The sequence below is a fragment of the Podarcis muralis genome, chromosome 9 (genome assembly GCF_964188315.1).
Source record: "Podarcis muralis chromosome 9, rPodMur119.hap1.1, whole genome shotgun sequence".
NCBI classification, from domain to species: domain Eukaryota; kingdom Metazoa; phylum Chordata; class Lepidosauria; order Squamata; family Lacertidae; genus Podarcis; species Podarcis muralis.
Window position 1 is genome coordinate 60824060 of NC_135663.1, and position 23459 is coordinate 60847518.

General features: G+C 45.1%; 1 protein-coding gene across 1 annotated transcript in view; it reads right to left on the reverse strand.

Annotated features, from left to right (window-relative positions):
• Positions 1-2700: 2700 nt before the first annotated feature.
• Positions 2701-23459, reverse strand: part of KLB (klotho beta) — a 28954-nt gene continuing 8195 nt past the window's right edge. The window contains exons 2-5 of the mRNA XM_028744303.2: positions 15424-15934; positions 14233-14495; positions 6027-7170; positions 2701-4116 (exon numbers count right to left, since the gene is read on the reverse strand). Coding sequence (XP_028600136.2) covers positions 3716-4116; positions 6027-7170; positions 14233-14495; positions 15424-15934 — 2319 coding nt within the window. The 3' untranslated portion in view covers positions 2701-3715. The remainder of the gene's footprint in view (positions 4117-6026; positions 7171-14232; positions 14496-15423; positions 15935-23459) is intronic.

The window sequence follows — 23459 nt, forward strand, 5'->3', positions numbered from 1 at the left end:
AAATAGTACCTCGGGTTAAGAACTTTTCTTCAGGATGAGAACAGAAACTGCACAGTAGCGGCACGGCGGCAGCAGGAGGCCCCATTAGCTAAAGTGGTGTCTCAGGTTAAGAACGGACCTCCAGAACAAATTAAGTTCTTAAACCAAGGTACCACTGTAATCTGGAAAAGTGAAAATGGGGTAAATGGGTGGTATCCCACTCTACTTGGTGGAAGGCATCTGTCATGAAGGAAGGAGGCATTTTTGGCAGTTCATCCCCTGCTGTCCAGCATATCCCCCCCCCCCCCCACCTCCAGAACAGATTGGGGGCAGATGGCGCAGCTATAGGGATAAGGAGGAATGAATCATCTGTTCACTAGCAAGCAGCTTCCATCAGCATAAGAAATATTGGATTATCACCCAATGTAAAAACCCAGTACAGTAAGTGGTTTTCAGGTTGTGTTTTCAAGAGTTTCCTCATCTCATAGTATAATATTTGAGTGTCTAACAAACTTTACAGTGAAATGGAATAGTTGTCAATTTGCAACCCATTTCATCTCTGACAACGGCCTAGCAGTTTTTACCTTTAGGGAGGAGACATTGCCAATAGACAAACAATGCCATGCATAATGTTAAGATATGGGTTTAATTGGATACTTCCTTGGAGTCAGTCACACTGACCAAATGGACATCCTTCTAGAAGGTACTTCTGTCTTGAAGCAGTAGAGTCGAATACAAAAACCTGAGAATTCCTTTAATGTCCTGGTTACATCAAATGATAACTGCTTGGTTCGTTTTTTTTCAGCGATTCCCCTCAAACTTTGTAGTGCTGGTTTTTAAACAATGATGCATAATGGCTGGTTTATTTTTTTTAATGAATTAGTAACCCTGCTGAAGGTTGGGGCGGGGGGTGACCGGAAAACGGCAGCTGAACCGATGTTCGTTTTACTGACATCTCATGAAAATAAGCAACTGCATGTATGAAAGTGGGGGATGGGGAACCTTTTTGTTGTTGTTGTTGTTTTGTTGCCCATGAATCATTCCCTCTCGGCCAACACCCTGGGAGTCAGGTGCAAACCCACTGATGCAGCAGGTTCCAATAGAGATCCTTTTTCCAGACCTGATCATGGTATCAAAGGGACATTTTTGCTAGTGGTCCACAGCACATAAATAAAGGTAAAGGGACCACTGACCATTAGGTCCAGTCACGGCCGACTCTGGGGTTGCGGCGCTTATCTTGCTTTATTGGCCGAGGGAGCCGGCGTACAGCTTCCGGGCCATGTGGCCAGCATGACTAAGCCGCTTCTGGCGAAGCAGAGCAGTGCACGGAAACGCCGTTTACCTTCCCGCCGGAGCGGTACCTATTTATCTACTTTCACTTTGACGTGCTTTCGAACTGCTAGGTTGGCAGGAGCAGGGACTGAGCGACGGGAGCTCATCTAATCGCGGGGATTTGAACCGCCAACCTTCTGATCGGCAAGTCCTAGGCTCTGTGGTTTAATCCACAGCGCCACCCAGGTCCCACAGCACACAGGGAAAGTGTGAATAACCTTTCCCTCATCAGCTGCCTGCCAAAACAGCCATGTGCACTTCATTGAGGGTGAGGGTGGGGAGGTACCTGTTAGGGCCTGAATTATATTGGGGGTGTTTAACTGTCCATCGCTAGCTGCAATTCCAATTCATATTAACACACCCCAATAGTTGCACAGTGGGAGGTACAGGAGAAAGAGGACATGCTGCAGCAGGGGTGGGTAACCTGTGGCCCTCCAGATGTTTCTGGATTTGCATCCCCTATTGTCTCTGATCATTGGCTGTGCTTACTTGGTCTGATGGACGTTTCCCAACCCTGAGCTGCACATGGATCTGGAGGTCAAATGCAGCCCCTGGGCATTTGATTTTTCTCCCCTTCCTCCCGCCCCAGTATTAAATGTTGGCTCTGTCCCACAAGTTGTAAGCCAGGTTCTGCAACATGCACCCACTTAGTATCTTTTTAAATACTTTCAAAGAAGCATATTGGCTGCTGCTTTTTTGGCGCTGGGAACTCGACACATTTCTGCAGCTTGCGAAAATAAAGACTTTCATGGGTAATGTGCATATCAAAGAGTGACAGATTCAGAGCAGGACCACCTTGTGTGCACTGAAAGTTTTAATATGGATAAAGGTTTGTGTGGTTTACACATCTCATAACTGTAACTATATAGTTCATTGATCCACAGAGCATGCCTTTTATTTTTAAATAAAAGGGTGTACACAATAAAGTGGGTCAATTTTTTTAAAAAGCTGTATTTGTGCCGATTTGATCCTGAACAGCCTAGACTGTATCCCAGCTTTTAAATATATATATATATATCTGAATCATCCATTGAAAAGGAAGGGAACTTTGAAAAGCACAAATGCACCAATATTTCCCAATTTCATTTTAGAACAGTGGTGTTGTTCATGCTTCCCAAATATGGCTGTCTCCTAGGAAAGTTGGCATTTCTCGCTAATACAGGATCCCCCCCCCAAAAAAAGTACGCCAATTTTTAGTATGTGGGTCCTGCAGCAAAACATTCCATTTCTCTGCTTCCCCAGGCCCTAGTTTCCCATTTTGGAAGATCGGAAGGTAGCCCTCTCAGGAGCGTTTCCCAATTTATTTATTTGTATACCCCCCCAGCCTGCTAATACTCTACCCACCCTTATGTACAGATGGTGTTGTTTTTATGGCTGCATAAGGACTCAGAACTGCAATTGCAGTTTGTATGTATATGATAATCTTAAATACACACAGGGCTTTCCAGTCTAATCACCCCCCATATTCAACTGCTAAAGTATTTCAGACCAACTTAAACCTCCCTATTGCTAGCCTCTTCTCCTTTAAGATTGCTGACATCATTTGATCTGAAGTAGACATAACAGGTATTATATATCAGGACTTTCTCATTTACAACCTGGGCTTGAAGGAGAGGCTGCTGCAATCACATGCTCTGGACATGTTTTTGAGGCGCCGCTAATGCAGCTTTTAGCATTTTGTTTACAACCATGAGGACTAGAACACTTCTGATCTAGTTGACATTTTCAGTCATATGATAGATAGGGTACCTGCCCTACTGGAGCTTCCGCAAGCCAAAACAAGCAAAACGAAATTGTGCAAATGTTACACCTGCAATCCACAACAGCTGCAGGCATAGCACCACAAATTATGAGACATTTCTGTAAAAGTGCACAGATTGTGACGCATACCCTTTTCATGTCAAATTGGTTCCGTCACTGTACTAGGTTACCAAAGGAAAGCATTTATGCTTGAACTGTAATATATTGGACTAACACCATTTTTAATTCCTTCGTATACATCAGTCCCTGCTCTCGTCCCGAGATTTTCAGGCATGACAACAGCTAAAGCTTCCTTTATGTAATCGAGTCTTACTCTGAAGATGGGAAAAAAAGGTTGAAAGGAAGGTAGACACTCTTGTATCGTTTCTTTTCCCTGTGTCTTTTCATGGTGTACGTTGATGTAAAAAGCAAAGGACTTGGAGTTCTGAGTGACTTTATGATAAACATGAACACACAAGTAAACCTGGGATTTCCTGACAGCATAAACATGGAACAAGGGTTCTTGATAACAATCCTGAATCGACTATCATGGGAATTCTCATGCAAAGCAGCATTTTTTTGCAAGTATCTTGGAGTGATTTGGAGTGCTTTCAATAACTTATCCTCGCCATTGACATTCACATGCAGGAAAAAAAAGACCACTCTATATCTGGTTGAGAACTTTCCTGTGTCTACTTTTGACAGGAATGCACATGTACTCCATATTTTTCGACCAATACCATTTTCTCCTTTTCCTTTTGTGGAAGACAATAATGCTTAAGAGCAAGATGAGAGTCGAGCAAAGGCAGCACCCAAAGAACACGAGCGGCTTTTTCTGTGCTAGAAGCAGGCAGAACGTGCAACCTGCTTCTTCCTCGGGCTGGTCACAGATGTTGCTTGCAGTCTCCAAGAGAAAGCCGTTGTGGCTAATGAGACTGTTGTAGAACGGAACGGACGCCTTGGCCTTGGCTTCGTGGGTGAAGAAGCCCAGTCTGGGTTTGGATTTTTCATCGGAGAGTTTAAACGCAAAATAGCCTCGGATGTTGACTTTGTCAATGTGGTAAGCTGGAAACGACAAGAAATAAGCGAATTATTCACTGTTAAATGGCGTTGCCCGACTGTGTGAAGCAAAAATATGCTTTTACAGTGGTACCTCGGGTTACATACGCTTCAGGTTACATACGTTTCAGGTTACAGACTCCGCTAACCTAGAAACAGTGCTTCAGGTTAAGAACTTTGCTTCAGGATAAGAACAGAAATCGAGCTGTGGCGGCGCGGCAACAGCAGGAGGCCCCATTAGCTAAAGTGGTGCTTCAGGTTAAGAACAGTTTCAGGTTAAGTACGAACCTCCGGAACGAATTAAGTACTTAACCCGAGGTACCACTGTATAGTATTTAAAACAGATTGGAGAGGCTTGGCATGTCGATTGGACGCCTTCCTCCAAACATGCCGCTCCCTAGAAACAGCCCTTTCTGTAGTGGTGGCAGTCACTTTTCCAATGTTCTCTGGAAATGCTTCACATTAAGTACAGTAAATGAATTCACAGAAATTGCAAATGCTTGTATGCGTTGCTATGTGTTTAAATTTGCTCAGTTGGTAGCTGAATTCTAGAGAGTTCTCTAGTAGTTCTCATGTGATTGGCTAATCTTAGTCACCTGGCAGGTATCCGGTGAAGGAGAGACTCCCATTTTATGTGAAGCAAGATGGCTGTGTTTTAGAAACACTGTGAACCCTGCTAAGTTGAATTGAGCGTTGCAGGGCTGCTTCTTGGCTTGAAAGAAAGAGCAAAGCTGTAGGAGAAAGTAAAAGTGGAAATCTCTCATAGGAGCTGCAAGGCATGACCTGAGATACATTGATCTCCGGAAAGGGAGGGAAATAAAGTTGTTAGGAAGTTAGAGGAAAAGTCTATAACCCATGCTTAGAAGCATGTGACTGTAAATATTATGCTTTATTCTTCTATAGCTTGGAGTTTCTGCAAGCAAAGTTTCTGAATGTTAAAGCCTGGGCATTGGTTTAATTTTCAGAGAAGGGTGTCAGTCATATACCATATTTTTTGCCCTATAGGACGCACTTTTTCCCCTCCAAAAATGAAGGGGAAATGTGTGTGCGTCCTATGGGGAGAATGCAGGCTTTCGCTGAAGCTATCCGCAAGCCTTGGGAGCCCGCAGGCTTCAGGCAGCTCTCCCAAGGATTGCGGATAGCAGCCTGTTCTGGGGGCTGGGGTCGGGGGAAGCTCAGGCTTCCCCCGCCCCAGCCCCGCACCTGGGGGGGGGGGGAATAATTTTTTTTCTTTATCCCCCCCCCCAAAAAAAAACTAGGTGCGCCCTATGGGCCAGTGCACCCTATAGGGCGAAAAATACGGTATATGCTTTGAGCTTCTTGGCTACGATTTCACTGCCCTTACTTCAGCATTTCAGTGGTAGGCAGGTGGAGGAGCATTTGAACGAGAGCTATCTCCAGCTCCCATCAGTGGTGGCTGCCTGCCACCTTAAATTATAATCCTGCTTGGACTGTAGCTCTATGACATCTATGAACCAGGGCATAACATTTTGGGTAACTTAAAAGAGCAGAAAAATGGGTCACCTGGGGTGGATCTAGACACAGGGGGGAAAAACCTGCTATAAATAAATCAGAAATTAGATAGTTATAACGAATTGAATTTCTATGGAAAAATCACATTTTAAAATTTCCTGCTCTTTGGCGCCATCTGGTGTTGCATGTTTATAGCGCATTCAAATCGCTGCTTCTTTACTAATGTAGCTACTGGGGAGCAAGGAGGGGAAAGTACCATTGCACAAGTGTGCTGTGCTAGCAGAACAGCTGTGGTGTTGTTTATTAAATTTGTATGCTGCCCTTCATCCGTAGATCTCGGGGCTGTTCACAGCATAAAAATACAAGATAAAAACAAAAATAATTACAAGATAAAAACACATTATGTGTCTCTTCTAGATTAGCATCTTTTACCATCCACTCACCTTTTAAGGCTTCCTGGACATATTTTTCAATATAGTATTTACGAAGTCCATCGTCAATTAAAGACTGATCATCTATCCCGTTTGCCGTGATGTAGATATTTAGGTCGCCGTAACGTTTTCTAATCCACTTCAGGATTTTGCGTAAGCCGGCAGGCACGACCGCTGAGCGAGATGGGGAGTTTAGGCAGGTGATGTCTTGCAGAAATTGAACGTCCTGATCAAAGTTGTACCGACTCCCGTTTTTCGACTCGTGGATCACAAACCGCGTGGTGAAATGATTGAGCGCGTAAAAATCAGCAGCCCCTTTCACCAGTTCCTTCTCTTCCTTTGTGAAATACGGCAGAGAAGAACGAGAGAGCCCTCTGCTATTCTTGTAGTCGAGGTATTCTCTCATAGCTGCAGGATAGTCCCCCGTCTTAAAGATCGGATCGGAAAACCAAGCTATTTCAAACTGAAGGAATCTCTCGGCAGCTTCCCAGTGGGTGTCCACAAATGGGTTGGCGGGTTCTGCCCAATCAGAATGCAAAGACAAAGAGATCTGACCATGCTGCGTGGATCGATACTGTTTATCGTAAACATGCCAAGCCGAGGCATGGGCTATCAATAGATTATGGGCGGCCTGATAGGTGTGGTTACTGCTGCTGTTATAAATATCGCTGAGTCGATTAGGTTCATTTATTGTGATCCAGAATTTAACCAAGTCCCCAAGCTCCCGAAAACACATCTCTGCGTAGGTCCGGAAAGCCTGGACGGTGGACTGGTTCACCCAGCCACCATTCTGGACTAAAGGACCAGGCAGGCCCAAGGAACGGTGAGTTGGATAATATAAGGTGACCACAGACTTGATGTTGAGTTTGAGCAGCTCACTGATCACGCATCGATAGTAACGAAGGACTTGGCCGTTGATGGATTTCAAATCGCCGCTAGGCAGAAGCAGGGACCAATTCAGCGCAAATCTATAATGGGTGATTTTCAATTTGGACAGCAGGTCAAGTTGCGTTTTAATGGTAACAAAATCCGTACATTGAGCCGGTCGGGTTTTCAGTTTCACTCCCTTCACCTGGTAGAAAAGTCCATCTCCGGTAAGATTCCAGAGATAGAGGTTTGGATCGCAGAACTGTGGTGAGGAAGCGACAGATTCTGCCTGCAAATGACAATCACATAATTTGATTTTTAATTTAATAAAGGTGTAGTTTCACAACTCCAATACTGACCAGTTATATAAATTGTTCTCGTAAGCTGTAACGCTACCAGTCTAAATGATAAACAGGCTTTTTTCTCTGTATCACTAGGTGTCACTATAGCAGTTCTACAGAAATACAAAGAAGCATGTAAACACAGTCTGGCAGAGATGGTGAATTCTCCAACTTGCTTGGACCGCCGTTCACATGCAAGCAACAAAAATGGAGAGCAGGCCAGCTTGTGCAAAGGACTATAGTTTTAGAAACGTGGTTCTCCCAAGCAGCCTTCATCAAGCTGATGTCCTGTATGTGTTTATAACTATTAGCTCCAGCCAACACAGATGTTTGGGAGTGGTAGTCCTAAACATCACAGAATAAATGGGCGCAGGTGACCCTAAATGTGGCACTTTATGTTGTAGAAGTCTTTTTAAGAAATGCAAATAGGAGCCGCAGGAGGGTCAATCAGTCTTGGGGTTGGGGGAACAGGTAAATGAGATTGCAGCACACCTCTTGCAAAACTTTCCCTTCCAAAACTGATGCTTGATGGAAAATAAATAAATATTTGAGTAGATTAATATTAAAGGTAAAGGGACCCCTGACCATTAAGTCCAGTCGTGACTGACTCTGGGGTTGTGGCGCTCATCTTGTTTATTCGCCCGGCATACAGCTTCCAGGTCATGTGGTCAGCATGACTAAGCCGTTTCTGGCGAACCAGAGCAGTGCATGGAAACGCCGTTTACCTTCTCGCTGGAGTGGTACCTATTTATCTACTTGCACTTCGACATGCTTTCGAACTGCTAGGTTGGCAGGAGCAGGGACTGAGCAACTGGAGCTCACCCCGTCGTGGGGATTCGAACCACCGACCTTCTGATCGGCAAGTCCTAGGCTCTGTGGTTTAACCTACAGCGCCACCTGCGTCCCAGATTAATATTAGGGGGGGGGCTTGAAAACCAGGCTGTGTGTGACAAAGTAGAACATTGAGGGAGAAATAAAAACATGGCTGCTGCCATGAAGAGCCAAAAGCTGCAGGCTCTCCTGCTATTTGGGTGAGGACATAACCTTTCTGCAGGGATGAAAACATTAGGTGCCACCAGCCATTGTAGAATCAGGAAAGAGCGGTGTCAGCAACATCTACAGCAGTGCTTTTCAAGCTTGGTTGTTTAGATGTTGGAATACAATTCCCATCATCCACTGCCAGCTTAGCCAATAATAATAATAATAATAATAATAATAATAAATTTTATTTATATCCTGCTCTCCCCAGCCAAAGCCGGGCTCAGGGCAGCTAACAACAATAAAACAGTACAAAAGTACAGCACAAACAACACTCTAAAATCATTCATTATAAAATTAATTAATTCGTCAGGAAGGAGGAAGTTCTGGGGATCTAACATTGAAGAGCACTGTGCGTAGGCACACATTTTACATCCCCAGCTCCCTCAGGACCTCTAACTCCTGCCCAAATCCTTCGGACTCAGCTAGACTGGTAAAGAAAAAGCAATTTATATGCATTGTATGTGCGATATAACATTGCGCCACCAGATGGCGATGTGGCGTTCAGTTTTTCTCTACCCGTTTTCCCTGTTTACCTTTACAATGCTTTGAACTGAAACGCTGCTTTGATGTTTCTAGATCCAGCTTTTATTAGGTGTAATTTTCCTGTTATTTCCAGAAAATCATGACAGCTGCCTTGGAAGTCTCTTGTCAGGCAGATAAATAGGACAGAACTTTTTAAAAGTGAATGATTGTGAGACACACACACACCTCTCTCAAAATAGCACCTGCAAGGCAACAAGCGATTGGAAGTGCCCCCTCCCCAAAGGAGCAAATGCAGATATGTGTGTGTATACATTTATATCTGCTATTATTTCTGCTCTCTTAACTGCATTTTCCATCTTGTTGCTGCTGCATTGTTTTATTCATATTTCATCGCTCTGAACTGAAACCATCTGTTTCTCTGCCAAATTAGCCTCTGCAGACCTAACAAGGTTTTCTACTAAAACTAATAAACACAATGCTATATCCCCAAACTATCTATTAGTGCAGATGGATGTCCTTTTTAGCATGATATCCACAGGCTTTCTTGCGGGTGTGCGTGCGACTGGCTGAAACCGAGCCGAATTAGGTTTCATTTGCCAGCCTGTAAAAGTACATCGTTTTGCTCTGCTTCTCGAGAAGAATAAGCCCTGACGAATGTGGAAAGGAATATTTTAAGAAAATTATGGCTTGGATCCAGCACCGTGAAGCTCCGTCACTGCTTGGATCCAGAGGGTTCCTTGTATGAGTGGGAGATGCTACAGGATGTGTCAGTGGTACCAAAGGAAAAGACTTCAGAGCAAGCATCTAAGACAGGCACCCCCAAATTTGGCCCTCCAGCTGTTTTAGGACTACAACGCCCATCATCCCTGACCACTGGTCCTGTTAGCTAGGGATGATGGGAGTTGTAGTCCCAAAGCAGCTGGAGGGCTGAGTTTGGGGATGCCTGATCTAAGGCCTCCAAAAGCAGAATGAGCAGAAGGGCGCCCAAATATGTTGTGAAGTAAAATATGTTTCTCTTTAAATAGCCCTCCCACCATATAAAGCAATTAAGTTCAGCATTACTTAGCTGTGGGTGTGTACCTCAGCACGTGTGCTGGTTTGGCCAATTTCCAATTCTTTGCCCCCCTGTGACCAAGTAAAACCTGACCCTCTTTTTGGTAGGCAGAAGAGGCTCCAACAGATCAGAGGTGGGTGACAAAGTCCCGCTGCAGATGCTGCACACGGTATGCAGTTCCTTGGATCAGAGCCAGTACAGTGGTACCTTGGTTCTCAAACGCCTTGGTACTCGAACAACTTGGAACCCAAACGCTGCAAACCCAGAAGTAAGTGTTCCGGTTTGCGAACCTTTTTCGGAAGCCGAATGCGCTCCATTTTGAGTGCCATACTTCCGTTTTGAGTGTTACGCTGAGGTCTGTCTTTGTTATTTATTTTGCGTTTTTGTTTTTGTGGCTTTTTTGTGACTGTGTGGAACCCAGTTCAGCTCCTGATTGATTGTGTGACTGCAGTACATTGGTTATTGCTTTCATTTTATGGATCAATGGTCTCATTAGATAGTAAAATTCATGTTAAATTGCTGTTTTAGGGGTTGTTTTTAAAAGTTTGGAACAGATTAATCCATTTTGCATTACTTTCTATGGGAAAGTGTGCCTTGGTTTTGGAACGCTTTGGTTTCGGAACAGACTTCCAGAACCGATTAAGTTTGAGAACCAAGGTGCCACTATATCATCTTAGCCTCGGATTCACAGCTAATTATTCTACTGCCGCAGTTCTCAGGGAGTGATGCACATTTCCTTGAGAATGTATGGGTAGTTGCTAGGAAAGGAATGATGTAAGTAGGCACTGAAATCCATTCTGATCCATGTTTGCCACTTGCAGTGCTGTTTCTGTTCTGCTGCAGTTTGGCTTCAGACAAAAAAAATGTGCCACATGCTGTCTACTGCGGTGGAATTTTACACACTGAATTACGTTGTTCTGCAATGTTGATTTCAGTGCAAAGTAAATGCAAATTAAATGAAGGGGGAAAAACCTCATCAGTTGCCTATCCTTTCTGTGGACGGTTGTACTTGCTGGGTTTATTTCCATTCTAGGCATGTGGCAAATAAGACAACACAGGCAATTTCTGTTTCCTCCCAAATCCTCTCCAACCCATATGTACCAAGGAGCAGAATATCAACGCACCTGATTGGCACCTGTCTTTCACATGCCAGGCTGCCTTAAAGTGCTAGGAATCAGTGGAATCCTGCCAGTGTCAAAAACTACCATTGCCAAACATGAACCTTAGACTATGTGACAGGGTTTTTGCCCTCATGTAGCCTGTGAGGAATTTGTAACTTATTTGGATTGGAGATCAATTATTATGGAAATTGTGGGTGGCTCTGACTTGTAGTGGCGAGTCATACTTTACTGTGAAGCTGTTCAATTGAAAAAATAGATATAAAAGGAGAATTCTCTGGATGCCAAGATCCAGGTTTGGGGCAAGTACTCTTTGGTGAGAGAACCCCAGCAGAGATTTAAAATCACAAAACATGCAGCAAAGTAAGGCTTGGAAATATAGGCTGCTAAACCTTTAAAATATGCCCTTGTGAGTTCCAAAACTTCCCTCTTCTCCCAGTGTAGGAAAAGACCACACACTTGGTAAGTTAAAAATTGGTTTACAGTGGTACCTTGGGTTACAGACGCTTCAGGTCACAGACTCGGCTAACCCAGAAATAGTACCTCGGGTTAAGAACTTTGCTTCAGGATGAGAACAGAAATCGCATGGTGGCAGCAGCGGGAGGCCCCATTAGCTAAAGTGGTACCTCAGGTTAAGAACGGTTTCAGGTTAAGAACGGACCTCCAGAACGATTTAAGTTCTTAACCCAAGGTAGCACTGTACTTACAAACTCTCCAAAGGTCAGGTTCGTGTGCTTTTCCATACATCAGTCAGAAAAGTTGCACAGGCAGTGAAGCTTGGCTCAGTTACCGTGGTGAAAGTTCCTAAATTATTGTCATAGGAACTGAAGAGTGGCTGGCTAAGCTGGAGCAACCAGCTGACCCTCTTCACATGCTGAGCTTCTCAGGTAGACTGGGGGAGACCAATAGGCTTGATTACCCATTTCCTCCCAAATTAAGGGAATTGGACAGAGATATGCCCGACAGGATGGCTTACTCTATGGTATTAATCCCTTCATGCATTAAACCCAGTATGCATTAATTAGACTTAAGTATGTTGGTTATGGCCGGGACGCGGGTGGCGCTGTGGGTAAAACCTCAGCGCCTAGGACTTGCCGATCGCATGGTCGGCGGTTCAAATCCCCGCGGCGGGGTGAGCTCCCGTCGTTCGGTCCCAGCTCCTGCCCACCTAGCAGTTCGAAAGCACCCTTAAGCGCAAGTAGATAAATAGGTACCGCTTTATAGCGGGAAGGTAAACGGCATTTCCGTGTGCTGCGCTGGTGCTGGCTCGCCAGCTGCAGCTTCGTCACGCTGGCCACATGACCCGGAAGTGTCTTCGGACGGCGCCGGTTCACGGCCTCTTGAGCGAGATGAGCATGCAACCCTAGAGTCGGACACGACTGGCCCGTATGGGCAGGGGTACCTTTACTTTTACCTTTATGTTGGTTATGGGACGCAGGTGGCGCTGTGGATCAAACCACAGAGCCTAGGACTTGCCGATCAGAAGGTCAGCGGTTCGAATCCCCGCCACAGGGTGAGCTCCCATTGCTCAGTCCCAGCTCCTGCCAACCTAGCAGTTTGAAAGCACGTCAAAGTGCAAGTAGATAAATAAGTACCGCTCCAGCGGGAATGTTAACGGCGTTTCTGTGTGCTGCTCTGGTTTGCCAGAAGCGGCTTAATCATGCTGGCCACATGACCCGGAAGCTGTACGCCGGCTCCCTCGGCCAATAAAGCGAGATGAGCGCCACAACCCCAGAGTCGGCCACGACTGGACCTAATGGTCAGGGGTCCCTTTACCTTTACCTTTTATGTTGGTTATATGAGGCTGGTTATCCTACAGAAGCAGTAGGCAGGAAGGAGAGCTTCAATTTATCATCACCTGCTTGCTCTCCTTTAGCATCACAACTGGTGAATAAATATTAAGTGTCCCCCATTCTTTGTTTCACATGGCATCCTCCTCCTGCCATTTCTGCCAAATATGTACTCTCCCGTATTCTCATAAGGAAGTTATCTTATACAAATCTGTCCCAGAACTTTTTACTAGGTGAAAAGAAATCCTCTTGGTCTAAACTGTGTTTTGGTGGGCATTATGTAGCAGCGTATTCTGCCATTTGTGTCGCAACGTATATTGTACTTTGATGGGCAGAATCTTTTGTCTAGTCAGATGAAAGTTGGTTTAACTGTCGTCATTGGGGGGGGGGGGGAGACCTTAACTGACAACAGAGGAAGGATGGAAGTTAGAACTCTCAGTATGCAAAAGAGGGATCAAAAGCATGCATATTCTGATTGGTGGCTGGAGGTTTAGAATTGTTAGTGATTGGCTGTGGTGGCCTATGTGATTGGCTGTGGTGGCCAGAAAAAGTGAATATATGGCTGGGTGCGAGTCAGCCAGAGTCAGTTTCCATCAGTGGACAGCTGGAAGAAGGGTCTCAAGACAGAAGACTTGAGAGGAAGCAGCAATGGATTTAGGTCAGTGCAGGCAGCCCCCCCCCCCACATAGGGTGCCAAGCTGAGGGGGTGTAAAATAAATAAATAAATAAATAAATAAATAAATAAATAAATAAATAATATACATTTATACAGGGAACCTACTGAGAAGATCCATAAAAAAGCAACTGTACTAAAATGAATTATCTGAAAGCACCTATAGAGTTCCCCATCCCTTTCTTTTTAAACAGCTTTATGCCTTTGTGTTTCATTTGTTTTCTACTTCTGCGTTACGAGGATGGCATACAAATGCTGTAAATAAGTAAAATGCCACTCGAGGAAGCAGGGAGCATGGATATATGCCTGCATTAATTCTATTTCCAAAATGAACCAGGCACAGTGTTCATACAAATCTAGGGAGAAACTTCGAACTAAATTCATTTGTCAAACTATTATAACCGGGTGGCAAGATGCTAAAGAGAATAAGGTGGAATCTACATGCATATTAAAAAACACTGTGAAAATGCTTTTTTAAAAAAAAGTTTTGAAAAATAAATTGAATTTTCCATAACTCACTGTTGCCATCTAGTGTCACATTTGTATATTGCACTTTACATCACACTTAAAACATTTTATTAGCAGCTGTATAGCTGAGTCCTAAGTCTCCTGCATCTTTAATAGCTGAGTAGAAAAGCTTGCAGAACTGGGTATGCCTGTTGAAATTCTACATAACTATTATAGGTGAAAAAGATCCATCTCTACCCTAAATAAGAAATAACATTAACAACTCAAATAGGTCTTATAGATGCATTTGTGACTTTTTGGTGACTGCAGGAAGATAACGTTGTTGTTAAATTTAGCTCAGTCCAAGGAGAGACTTGAGATGCTTACACTTTTATTATGCCTACCTTAATAACTGACTCTGTCACACCCCAGGAGAAGTCACAGGGAAACTGGCCGTGGAAAGCTGGTTCTTTCAGAGGAAAGCCGTTTTCTTGTATGATTTCCTTGTAATAAAATGCAGATGATTTGGGAATCCTTTCTTTTTCTTCGCTATTAAAATCCACATAAAATAATCCACGTCGGTTATTGTAGGCATGTTGCCATTCATATCCATCCAGGAGGGACCAGGCCATGTAACCAAATACATCGATTTGATCGTATTTAATTGCTGCACAGGGGAAATTAAAGTAAAGGGACAATATTAGAAAACCAGACTATGATTTGCATTACAAAGTTTGCACAGTAAAATATTTGGTTTTGAAACAGGATATTCATGAAGTTCCTTTATACTCAGCCCATAGTTGTATAGCTTTGTACTGTCTCCATTGAATGGTAATGGTTCTCCATTGTTTCAGAGAGTGTTATTCCCAAGGTTACTTGGAGATGTCAGTGACTGACTCTTCTCCTAAAGACATATTCTCGGGGGGTGGGGACCCTATTTTGAAGCAGGCATTTGCTCTGCATGAAAAGCCTACACTGGTACCAAGTTCTACTGCCTGTGTTTTCTGACTGATGCATGGAAAAGCACATGAACCTGACCTTTGGAGGGTTTGTAAGTAAACCAATGTTTAACTTGCCAAGTATGTGGTGATATTCTGAACATACTTAGGACAGTTATGGACCAAAAGAGGTATGTAGCTTTTATTCTGCAAGTCACAGATATTTCCAGTGATCAAAGGGTAGGACCACGTGAATATACTACTAAGAAAAGAATTGAACTAATTGAATATTAGCTTCAGGGTTTCCCCTCAGGATTGCAGTAGTTAAATTCCCTTTCTATGCCTGCTGTCATCCTCTTAATTATCAGTCATCTCCACCCCCCTCGACAACTGATTATAACTGCATTTTTCATGTAAAAAAATGTAATAGGCTGCATGTGTACATTCATACATAAACCATAAGCTTGTTTAAGGCTGCTTATTTGTTTACAGTGCCACACGTGAGCCTGCCTGTTTGAATGTATGTGATGTGTAGAGTGAGGTTTGGGTCCAAATTCCTGTTTGGATAAGTGAATTTCCATGCTTGAATAGCGGGACCTGCATGTACATTCATTCAGATCTGTTGGGTGCATTCAAAAACCCAATAGCTTCACAAACCTTGCAAGACCTTATTAATAAAATTCTTCATCAAGTAGATGACTGTGGTGTCTTCCGTTTTCACGTGGCTGTTGGTAAACCAGCCGTTTTCTGCGATCAGGATTCTAGGATTGTTATATTCCAACTTAATCCAGTTCAACACTTCCCTCAGGTTGAGCGAGAAAACCTGTCCCATTTTGGGTAGTTTCTTTGGGGGTATAAAGTTATTTGGACCAAAGGAAAATGCAAAGAAGTCAGCGGTCCCTTTAATGTAGTTCTTCTCGGTCTCAGTACTGTTTGGCAAGAGAGAGGCAAATTCCGTCTTCAGCTCTTCTGGGTAATCTCCATCCCCATGTATTGGCTTGGCAAACCACCCAAGCACTCTCTGCATGGACTGCTGACACTTTCTGATGTCTTCTTTGTTCTTGGATCTGCTCGGTTCGATCCAGTGGGATCCCAAAGTGATCGACAAAAACCCTTTCTGTTGTGGTCGGAAATGTTGGTTGTAATTATGCCAGACTCTTGCATGTGCCTAATGAAGAAGAAGGAGGAGAAAATACAAATGGAAACGTCCTATCAGTAAGTATTTTGGATTTGGTGTTAATATACTACTGACGGGGTTTTATTATCATTTTTACAGAGATGCAAATAGATTGGCAACATAGTCAAACGAGAGTCTAATTGCTCATTCATTCATTAGTTGTTGTTGTAGCAGCCTCACATCGAGCCAAAAAATCAGTTCAGTTCAAGATATTTTGGTTTCAGAGACATACAGTCTATAGCAGTGTTTCCCAACCACTGTTCCGCGGCACACTAGTGTGCCGCGGGAAAAATTAAAAAATTGAAAGATTATTTTTTTTAAAAAGTCAAATTTTCGATTGGGGCGCCGTCACTAGATGGCCCCTGGGGTTCCCTCCCTCCCTCCCGCTCTGCGCCTCCCTCCTCCTCCTCCGGGGAGGCCCTTCCTGGCTCTCGGCCAAGGCTTGGCGGCTGCCACTCACTCACTCGCTCGCCCACCCGTCCCTCCATCCCTGCACCCAGCCTCTCCCCCTCCGTCCCCGGCGTGGGGGCTGCCGGGATCCGTAGTCCCCTCGCCCTTGGGCTCCGCGCCCGCGCGGGGTGCGCAAACTACGTTTCCCAGCGTGGCCTGGCGGGCCGGGCGTTTTGTTTGAAGCGCTCCATGGAATGAGCGCAGCGGCGGCGGCCGGGCGGGCAGGGGCTCTTCCGCGCAGACCCTGCGCAGCCTGCCTGCGCCCCCGCAGAGATCGGGCGGCAGGATGGAGGCCGGGGATCCCCGCGGAGGCGGAGCGGCGGAGGCGGAGGCTGCCCCCCAGGTAGGGCTGCGTCGGGGGTTTTTTATTTTTGCAATGCTGCATCCGCGCCGGAGGGGACGCATCGGACCGCGGGGAGACCCCTTGGCGGGCGTGCAAGGCAATGCATGCGTGCAGGCGTTGCATGGAGTGCAGTGCAATGCAATGGCAACGCGGCGCCCTGCATGCATGCATGCAACTTCCACCGGCGCTCCGGACTTGGCAGGTTAGGGGGGTCCCCAGTGGGCGGCAGAGAGAGCTGGGAGGGCGAAGGGGAGCCGGGGGGGAGCAGCGCTGCTCCCCGAGCCGAGCCCGGGGGGAAACTTCGGCGTCGTTGCACCGGGTGTTGGAAGCGGAGGCTGGCGGGGGCCCCTCACCTGCAAAACCTGGTCGCCTCTCATATATTTCGTGCATTGCATTCATCGCCCGCTTTCTCCTCCAAGGAGCTCCCGGGGGCGCGCGTGGTTCTCCCCGTGTTATCCTCGCAACAACAGCCCTGCGAGGTGGGTCAGGCGAGTGGCCCAAGGGAGCACCCAGGGATTGTCCTGGCCAGGTGGGGTGATTTGAACCCTGCTCTCTGCCCGGTCTTCGTCCTCATTTAGCCCCCACATGTGCATGACTGTGCATGACTGAGGTTTTCCCCCCTCGTCTTGGCTATGGTGTGAGTCTGTGCTGTTAATTAATGGGGTTCTGCCTTTGGAGAAGATGAGCCAGCCCTCAAGGAGGTGATTATGTAATTTGCTAGCAATTCATGTCCCTCCCGGCGTGACGCTGCGCGCTGACGTCACGGGGCTGTAATGGTGGTGTGCCTCAAGATTTTTTTCATGAAACAAGTGTGCCTTTGCCCAAAAAAGGTTGGGAAACACTGGTCTATAGGGCACGTCTGAATGACAAAAATAGAATAAATGAAATAAGTGAACCACTTATTTATTTATTACACCTCTGCCTTGCCTTTGCTTTACTTTCTTGGGCTCCATGATCACTGCAGATGGTGACAGCAGCCACGAAATTAAAAGACGCCTGCTTCTTGGGAGAAAGGCGATGGCAAACCTAGACAGCATCTTAAAAAGCAGAGACATCACCTTGCCAACAAAGGTCCGTATAGTTAAAGCCACGGTTTTCCCAGTAGTGATGCATGGAAGTGAGAGCTGGACCATAAAGAAGGCTGAACGCCGAAAAATTGATGCTTTTGAATTATGGTGCTGGAGGAGACTCTTGAGAGTCCCATGGACTGCAAGAAGATCAAACCTATCCATTCTGAAGGAAATCAGCCCTGAGTGCTCACTGGAAGGACAGATCCTGAAGCTGAGGCTCCAATACTTTGGCCACCTCATGAGAAGACTCGACTCCCTGGAAAAGACCCTGATGTTGGGAAAGATGGAGGGCACAAGGAGAAGGGGACGACAGAGGACGAGATGGTTGGACAGTGTTCTCGAAGCTACCAGCATGAGTTTGACCAAACTGCGGGCGGCAGTGGAAGACAGGAGTGCCTGGAGTGCTCTGGTCCATGGGGTCACGAAGAGTCGGACACGACTAAATGACTAAACAACAACAAGATGAGTCCCTGTTTTCCACTCCAATGGCCCCTGTTTCACATCTTACTCTTCACGTTCTTTATTTGAGTAAGTTATCCCTGAACCTGAGCACTATGATCTCTGGAAGACCAGCAGTATGAAAAAAAAGCAAAACAATGTTTGGAATGGGATGAGAGAGTATCAGTTTTGCTTAGAAGGGTCATGAAGGGCATTTCAAATGTATTTTACTTCCACGAGGCAATTTGACCTCTCCTCCTGAGATAAAGGTGCATGCCAGATTATCTCGCGTTTACCTTTGCCTCTGACGTGGACTTCTTTGCCTTTGTCTGAAGAGAACATCTCTTGACATATGGAGAAAACGCTGACCAATGTTGGGAAACGCTTCTCAAGAGCCGAACCGTCAATGACTCAGCAAACTAATTCTGCTCAGAAATTACCATATTTTTTGTTCTATTAGACTTACTTTTTCCCTCCTAAATATGGAGTGAATGCAGGCTGCGCAGCTATCCCAGAAGCCAGAACAGCAAGAGGGATTGCTGCTCTCACTGCGCAGCGATCCCTCTTGCTGTTCTGGCTTCTGAGATTCAGAATATTTTTTTTCTTGTTTTCCTCCTCCAAAAACTAGGTGCGTCTTGTGGTCTGGTGCATCTTACAGAGCGAAAAATACGGTAGTTTGCTTTGAAATTCTTACTTATGTTGCATGCATGGGTGTAGCCGGGGGCTGCCCCCCCAATCAAGTAAATAATAAAAAAATACTTAACTAACTGCCCAATCGAGTCACAGATAGCTTGGTACTGCTGATTCTAGTTGCAGAACCTGATTCAAATAGTGAAGTAGCAACCAAGTTGAGGATTATTTCAGACTGGCAGCATGGAAGAATCTGCAATCAGTTGTTTTATGGGCTTCCAATGCCGCAATCTATGTCAGGACATCTGCCCAAGGTCTAGACATTAGCATTAACCTTTGAGATGGAGGGAAAAGGGGGAGAAGTCTGCATTCAAGGCCTGTAAGACAGAGTTGTTCCACCTGGCCTTTGGCTTAGAATCAATTCGATTCCCTCTCCCCCTTTCTTTTTTCCTTTCTCCTGTGATGAGGCTGCATTTTAAGGTTTTAATTGTTTTAATGTTGTATTTTAATATTGTTTTTAAAGATTTCAATCAACTTGTTTTTATTATTAGTTGTCTTGGCTGGGGAGAGCGGGGTATGAAAAAAATTATTAATTATTTTTATTATTATTATTAGACACGTACCAATGAGTCATATCCCTGCTCAACCATGAAACTCTATGGTTGGTGTCTAGCGGACTCAATGGATTGTTGAGTGGTTCAGGATATGAACATAGGAACAACCTTACTAGATCATACTAAAGGACTGTCTAATTCAGCATTCTGCTTCCCATGATAGCCAATCGGATGTTTCCGGGAAACCCACAAGCAATAGCGAAATAGATCTCCTCTCTGAATCTGTCTAATCCCCTTTTAAAGCTGCCTGAGGGCCTGTTTATTGAGCATTCATCCTGATTTGCTTGCAGGAAGGTTAGGTAGCATTAGGGATGCCGCATTTCAAAAAGTGAAAATCCGGACAGAAAACTCGCCAAGCTTTTATGGGAAGTCGGCAAAAACGGCATTGCCGACATGGGCTGCCATGTGCCTGGATTTCCCCGAGCACTTTGCCAATTTCTGCCCGGACACTGCTGCCGACTGCCACAGTATTCCAGATGTGGCTGGGAAATCCAGGACGTATGGCAGCCCTGGATAACATTGGCTATTTAGTAAGCCTTCATCCTGATTTGTTTGTGAGGAGGTTATATAATGGTGCATTGGGTGCTCTCCCACACATTATAGTGCATGTTCCCATCACTTTCCTTATTGCAAAATGAAATATACTCGGAGTCGAGAGTGGATTTCATGCTCTTTATTCAGCTCATAGTGGTGAGGAGAAATGGAAGTTCCCCCAGAATGTCTGCTTTATATACATTATTTACACAATGGGCCCCACGTGATTGGCTAATTCCAGGAGTATCCTGTAGGCCAATCAGGTTGCGGAGTCACTTCCACCTGGAGCTGGATTGGGTGGCTCCTGTGGACCAGACTAATGCATTCTGGGTCCTATTGTTCTAGGACCAATCAGACTGCTGCATTCTGAATCCTATTGTTCTAGGACCAATCAGACTGCTGCATCTTGGATCCTATTCAACTCAGTACATAACACAAAACATATGATATTTGGGGGGAAGTGGGTTTGTTGCAAAGGACTTCTCAATCGACTATATTTGCACAACTGGAATTTGCCAGTGTCTGAATGAATCCCACTGGGAAATGGCGACTGCCTCAAAGCCCCATCGATTCATCTTGAGGTAGCAAACTCCACCATTTAACGATGAGGCTGCCTCTTGTACTTCTTGTACCCGACGTGCACTGCTCTGAACTCATTGCAGAAAGAATTAAATACAAATGTGATCTACATAAAAATCAAGATTTGGAGACACCCTGTAACTTTCCACCTCTGGCACTTATTCCTGACACCTCAACCTGATTTGTGCTCCGACTGATAGACCTCAGCAACAGATTATTAACTGCAAAACAAACAAGCATAAAAATTAAGACTGACCACAATACATGGATTTTTATTTTCATTTTTTAAAAGCAGGTCTTGATTGCAGTTGTTCTCCCCCCCCCCCCCCGGGTCGCTGCTCGATACCTAATCTGCTTTGCACCTTGAAGATCAAGGCTAAATGTAAAGGCTAAGTAGATAGTGGCGGTACAATCAATAATAGGTGCTATATCCTCGCAGGTACACGGGGTTTTCTGCACATTTCCCTGTTCCCCGTGCATTTGATGTACAATGCTAAATTAGTTAATATAAATCCATTAGGAATGCTTAGAGCAGTCAGGAATGTACTCCTGAACAGATATTAATTTTTACAGTATTGCAAGAGTCGAGCAGCAGCTCCTATTTGTAGTTCACAACATGTGGACTGCTTGTAACAGGCTAAACAAGTTCCGGAAACAGAAGTCTCTTCCTAACTAAAAAGTCTGCATTGCCATTTCTTGATCTCAACGCCTTGCTTTATCTTGCTTTGATTTGCTTATATCACTTATTTTGAATATCTCTGGGGTACCCTGGCTATGTGAAATTTAACAAAGAAGCGGCAAAATTAAATCCAAATATCTTGTGCTTCTGCAAGGGTATCCACGACCTCTTGTGCCAGCTGGAGGATGGCTGCATATTGCAGGGTTGTGTGAACGCTTGCACAAGCACTTACAGCAGATCTGCACCAGCATATATTTATTTACCCTTACTGCTTCTTCTGATTTCATTGCTTGTTTACCATCTGGGGAGGAGCCGGGGTTCTTGTGAGCCAAAAGATAAAACTGAAATAGAACAGGGGGAGCTAATTTGCTGCCCCCTCTCCGCAAAATCATGTTGTTGGACTACATCTCCCACCAGCCCTTACCACTAGCTATGCTGAACAGGGCTGATGGGAGTTGGAGTTCAACATCATCTGGCAGATAACATGTTGGCCACCCATAATATAGGGAAATGAAACAAATAAGTTAAAACTTGTGCTGTGGTGACGGTTCCAGTTTCCTGTTAGCTTCTGAACCTTTGTTGCAGAAAAACAAAATGAAAAAGCCTGCCCTGCACTTCTGTCATCTGTCAAAAATTGGTTATGCTATGTTTAAACGGTTTTCTCCAAAAGTGACTGGAAGTCAACGCTATAACCCTCCAACGTTTTTCTGATGAAAATAGGGACGTCCCATTCCATAATGATAATTTTACTATTTACAGTGGTACCTCGGGTTACATATGCTTCAGGTTACATACACTTCAGGTTACAGACTCCGCTAACCCAGAAATAGTACCTCTGGTTAAGAACTTTGCTTCAGGATGAGAACGGAAATCATGCTCCGGTGGCACGGCAGCAGCAGGAGGCCCCATTAGCTAAAGTGGTGCTTCAGGTTAAGAACAGTTTTAGGTTAAGTACGGACCTCCGGAACGAATTAAGTACTTAACCTGAGGTACCACTGTATACCTCACACACCTTACTGGGTTGCCCCAGCCACTCTGGGCAGCTTCCAACATATATATAAAAAAATAACAAAACATTAAACATTAAAAAACCCTTCCCTATACATGATTGCCTTCAGATGGCTCAGGGGTTGGATAACTCCATACCCTCCAACATTTCTCCAATGAAAATAGGGGCATCCCAAGGAAAAGTGGGTGGCGCTGTGGTCTAAACCACAGAGCCTAGGGCTTGCCGATCAGTGGTTCGAATCCCTGCAACGGGTTGAGCTCCTGTTGCTCTGTCCCAGCTCCTGCCAACCTAGCAGTTCAAAACCATGTCCAAGTGCAAGTAGATAAATAGGTACCACTCCGGCGGGAAGGTAAATAGCGTTTCCGTGCGCTGCTCTGGTTCGCCAGAAGCGGCTTAGTCATGCTGGCCACATGACCCTGAAGCTGTACACCAGCTCCCTCGGCCAGTAAAGCGAGATGAGCGCCGCAACCCCAGAGTCATCCGCAACTGGACTTAATGGTCAGGGATCCCTTTACCTTTAAGGAAAAGTGAGACATTTCAGGATCAAATCGGAAACCGGGACGGCTTCTGTAAATCAGGGACATCCCTGGAAAATAGGGACACTTGGAGTACAGTGGTACCTCGGGTTACATACGCTTCAGGTTACATACGCTTCAGGTTACAGACTCTGCTAACCCAGAAATATTACCTCGGATTAAGAACTTCGCTTCAGGATGAGAACAGAAATCGTGCTCCGGCGGCACGGCGGCAGTGGGAGGCCCCAGTAGCTAAAGTGGTGCTTCAGGTTAAGAACAGTTTCAGGTTCAGAACGGACCTCCGGAACAAATTAAGTACTTAACCCGAGGTACCACTGTATTTGCAACAGGGCTGGGGGTGTAGCAAAAGGAAATGCCATGCTTTTTTTATAACTGAAAGATGTGACAGAGGTACGCTTACAATATATTATACATTGCATTTTACCATTTGAAAACCTTCCAGAACATTTTTTGTGTGGAAGATGCTATGTGGCAGTTAATTAGTGTTGACCAAACACAGATAGCATCTAGTCCTTGGGCAAAAGATTATCTTCAACCACCTTCCTTATTGTGCAAGAGAAACTAGGGGATCGAGTGATATTGTGCTAGTTAACCAAGCCCCATCTTTCATCCTAATTAAGCCAAGGACCAACTC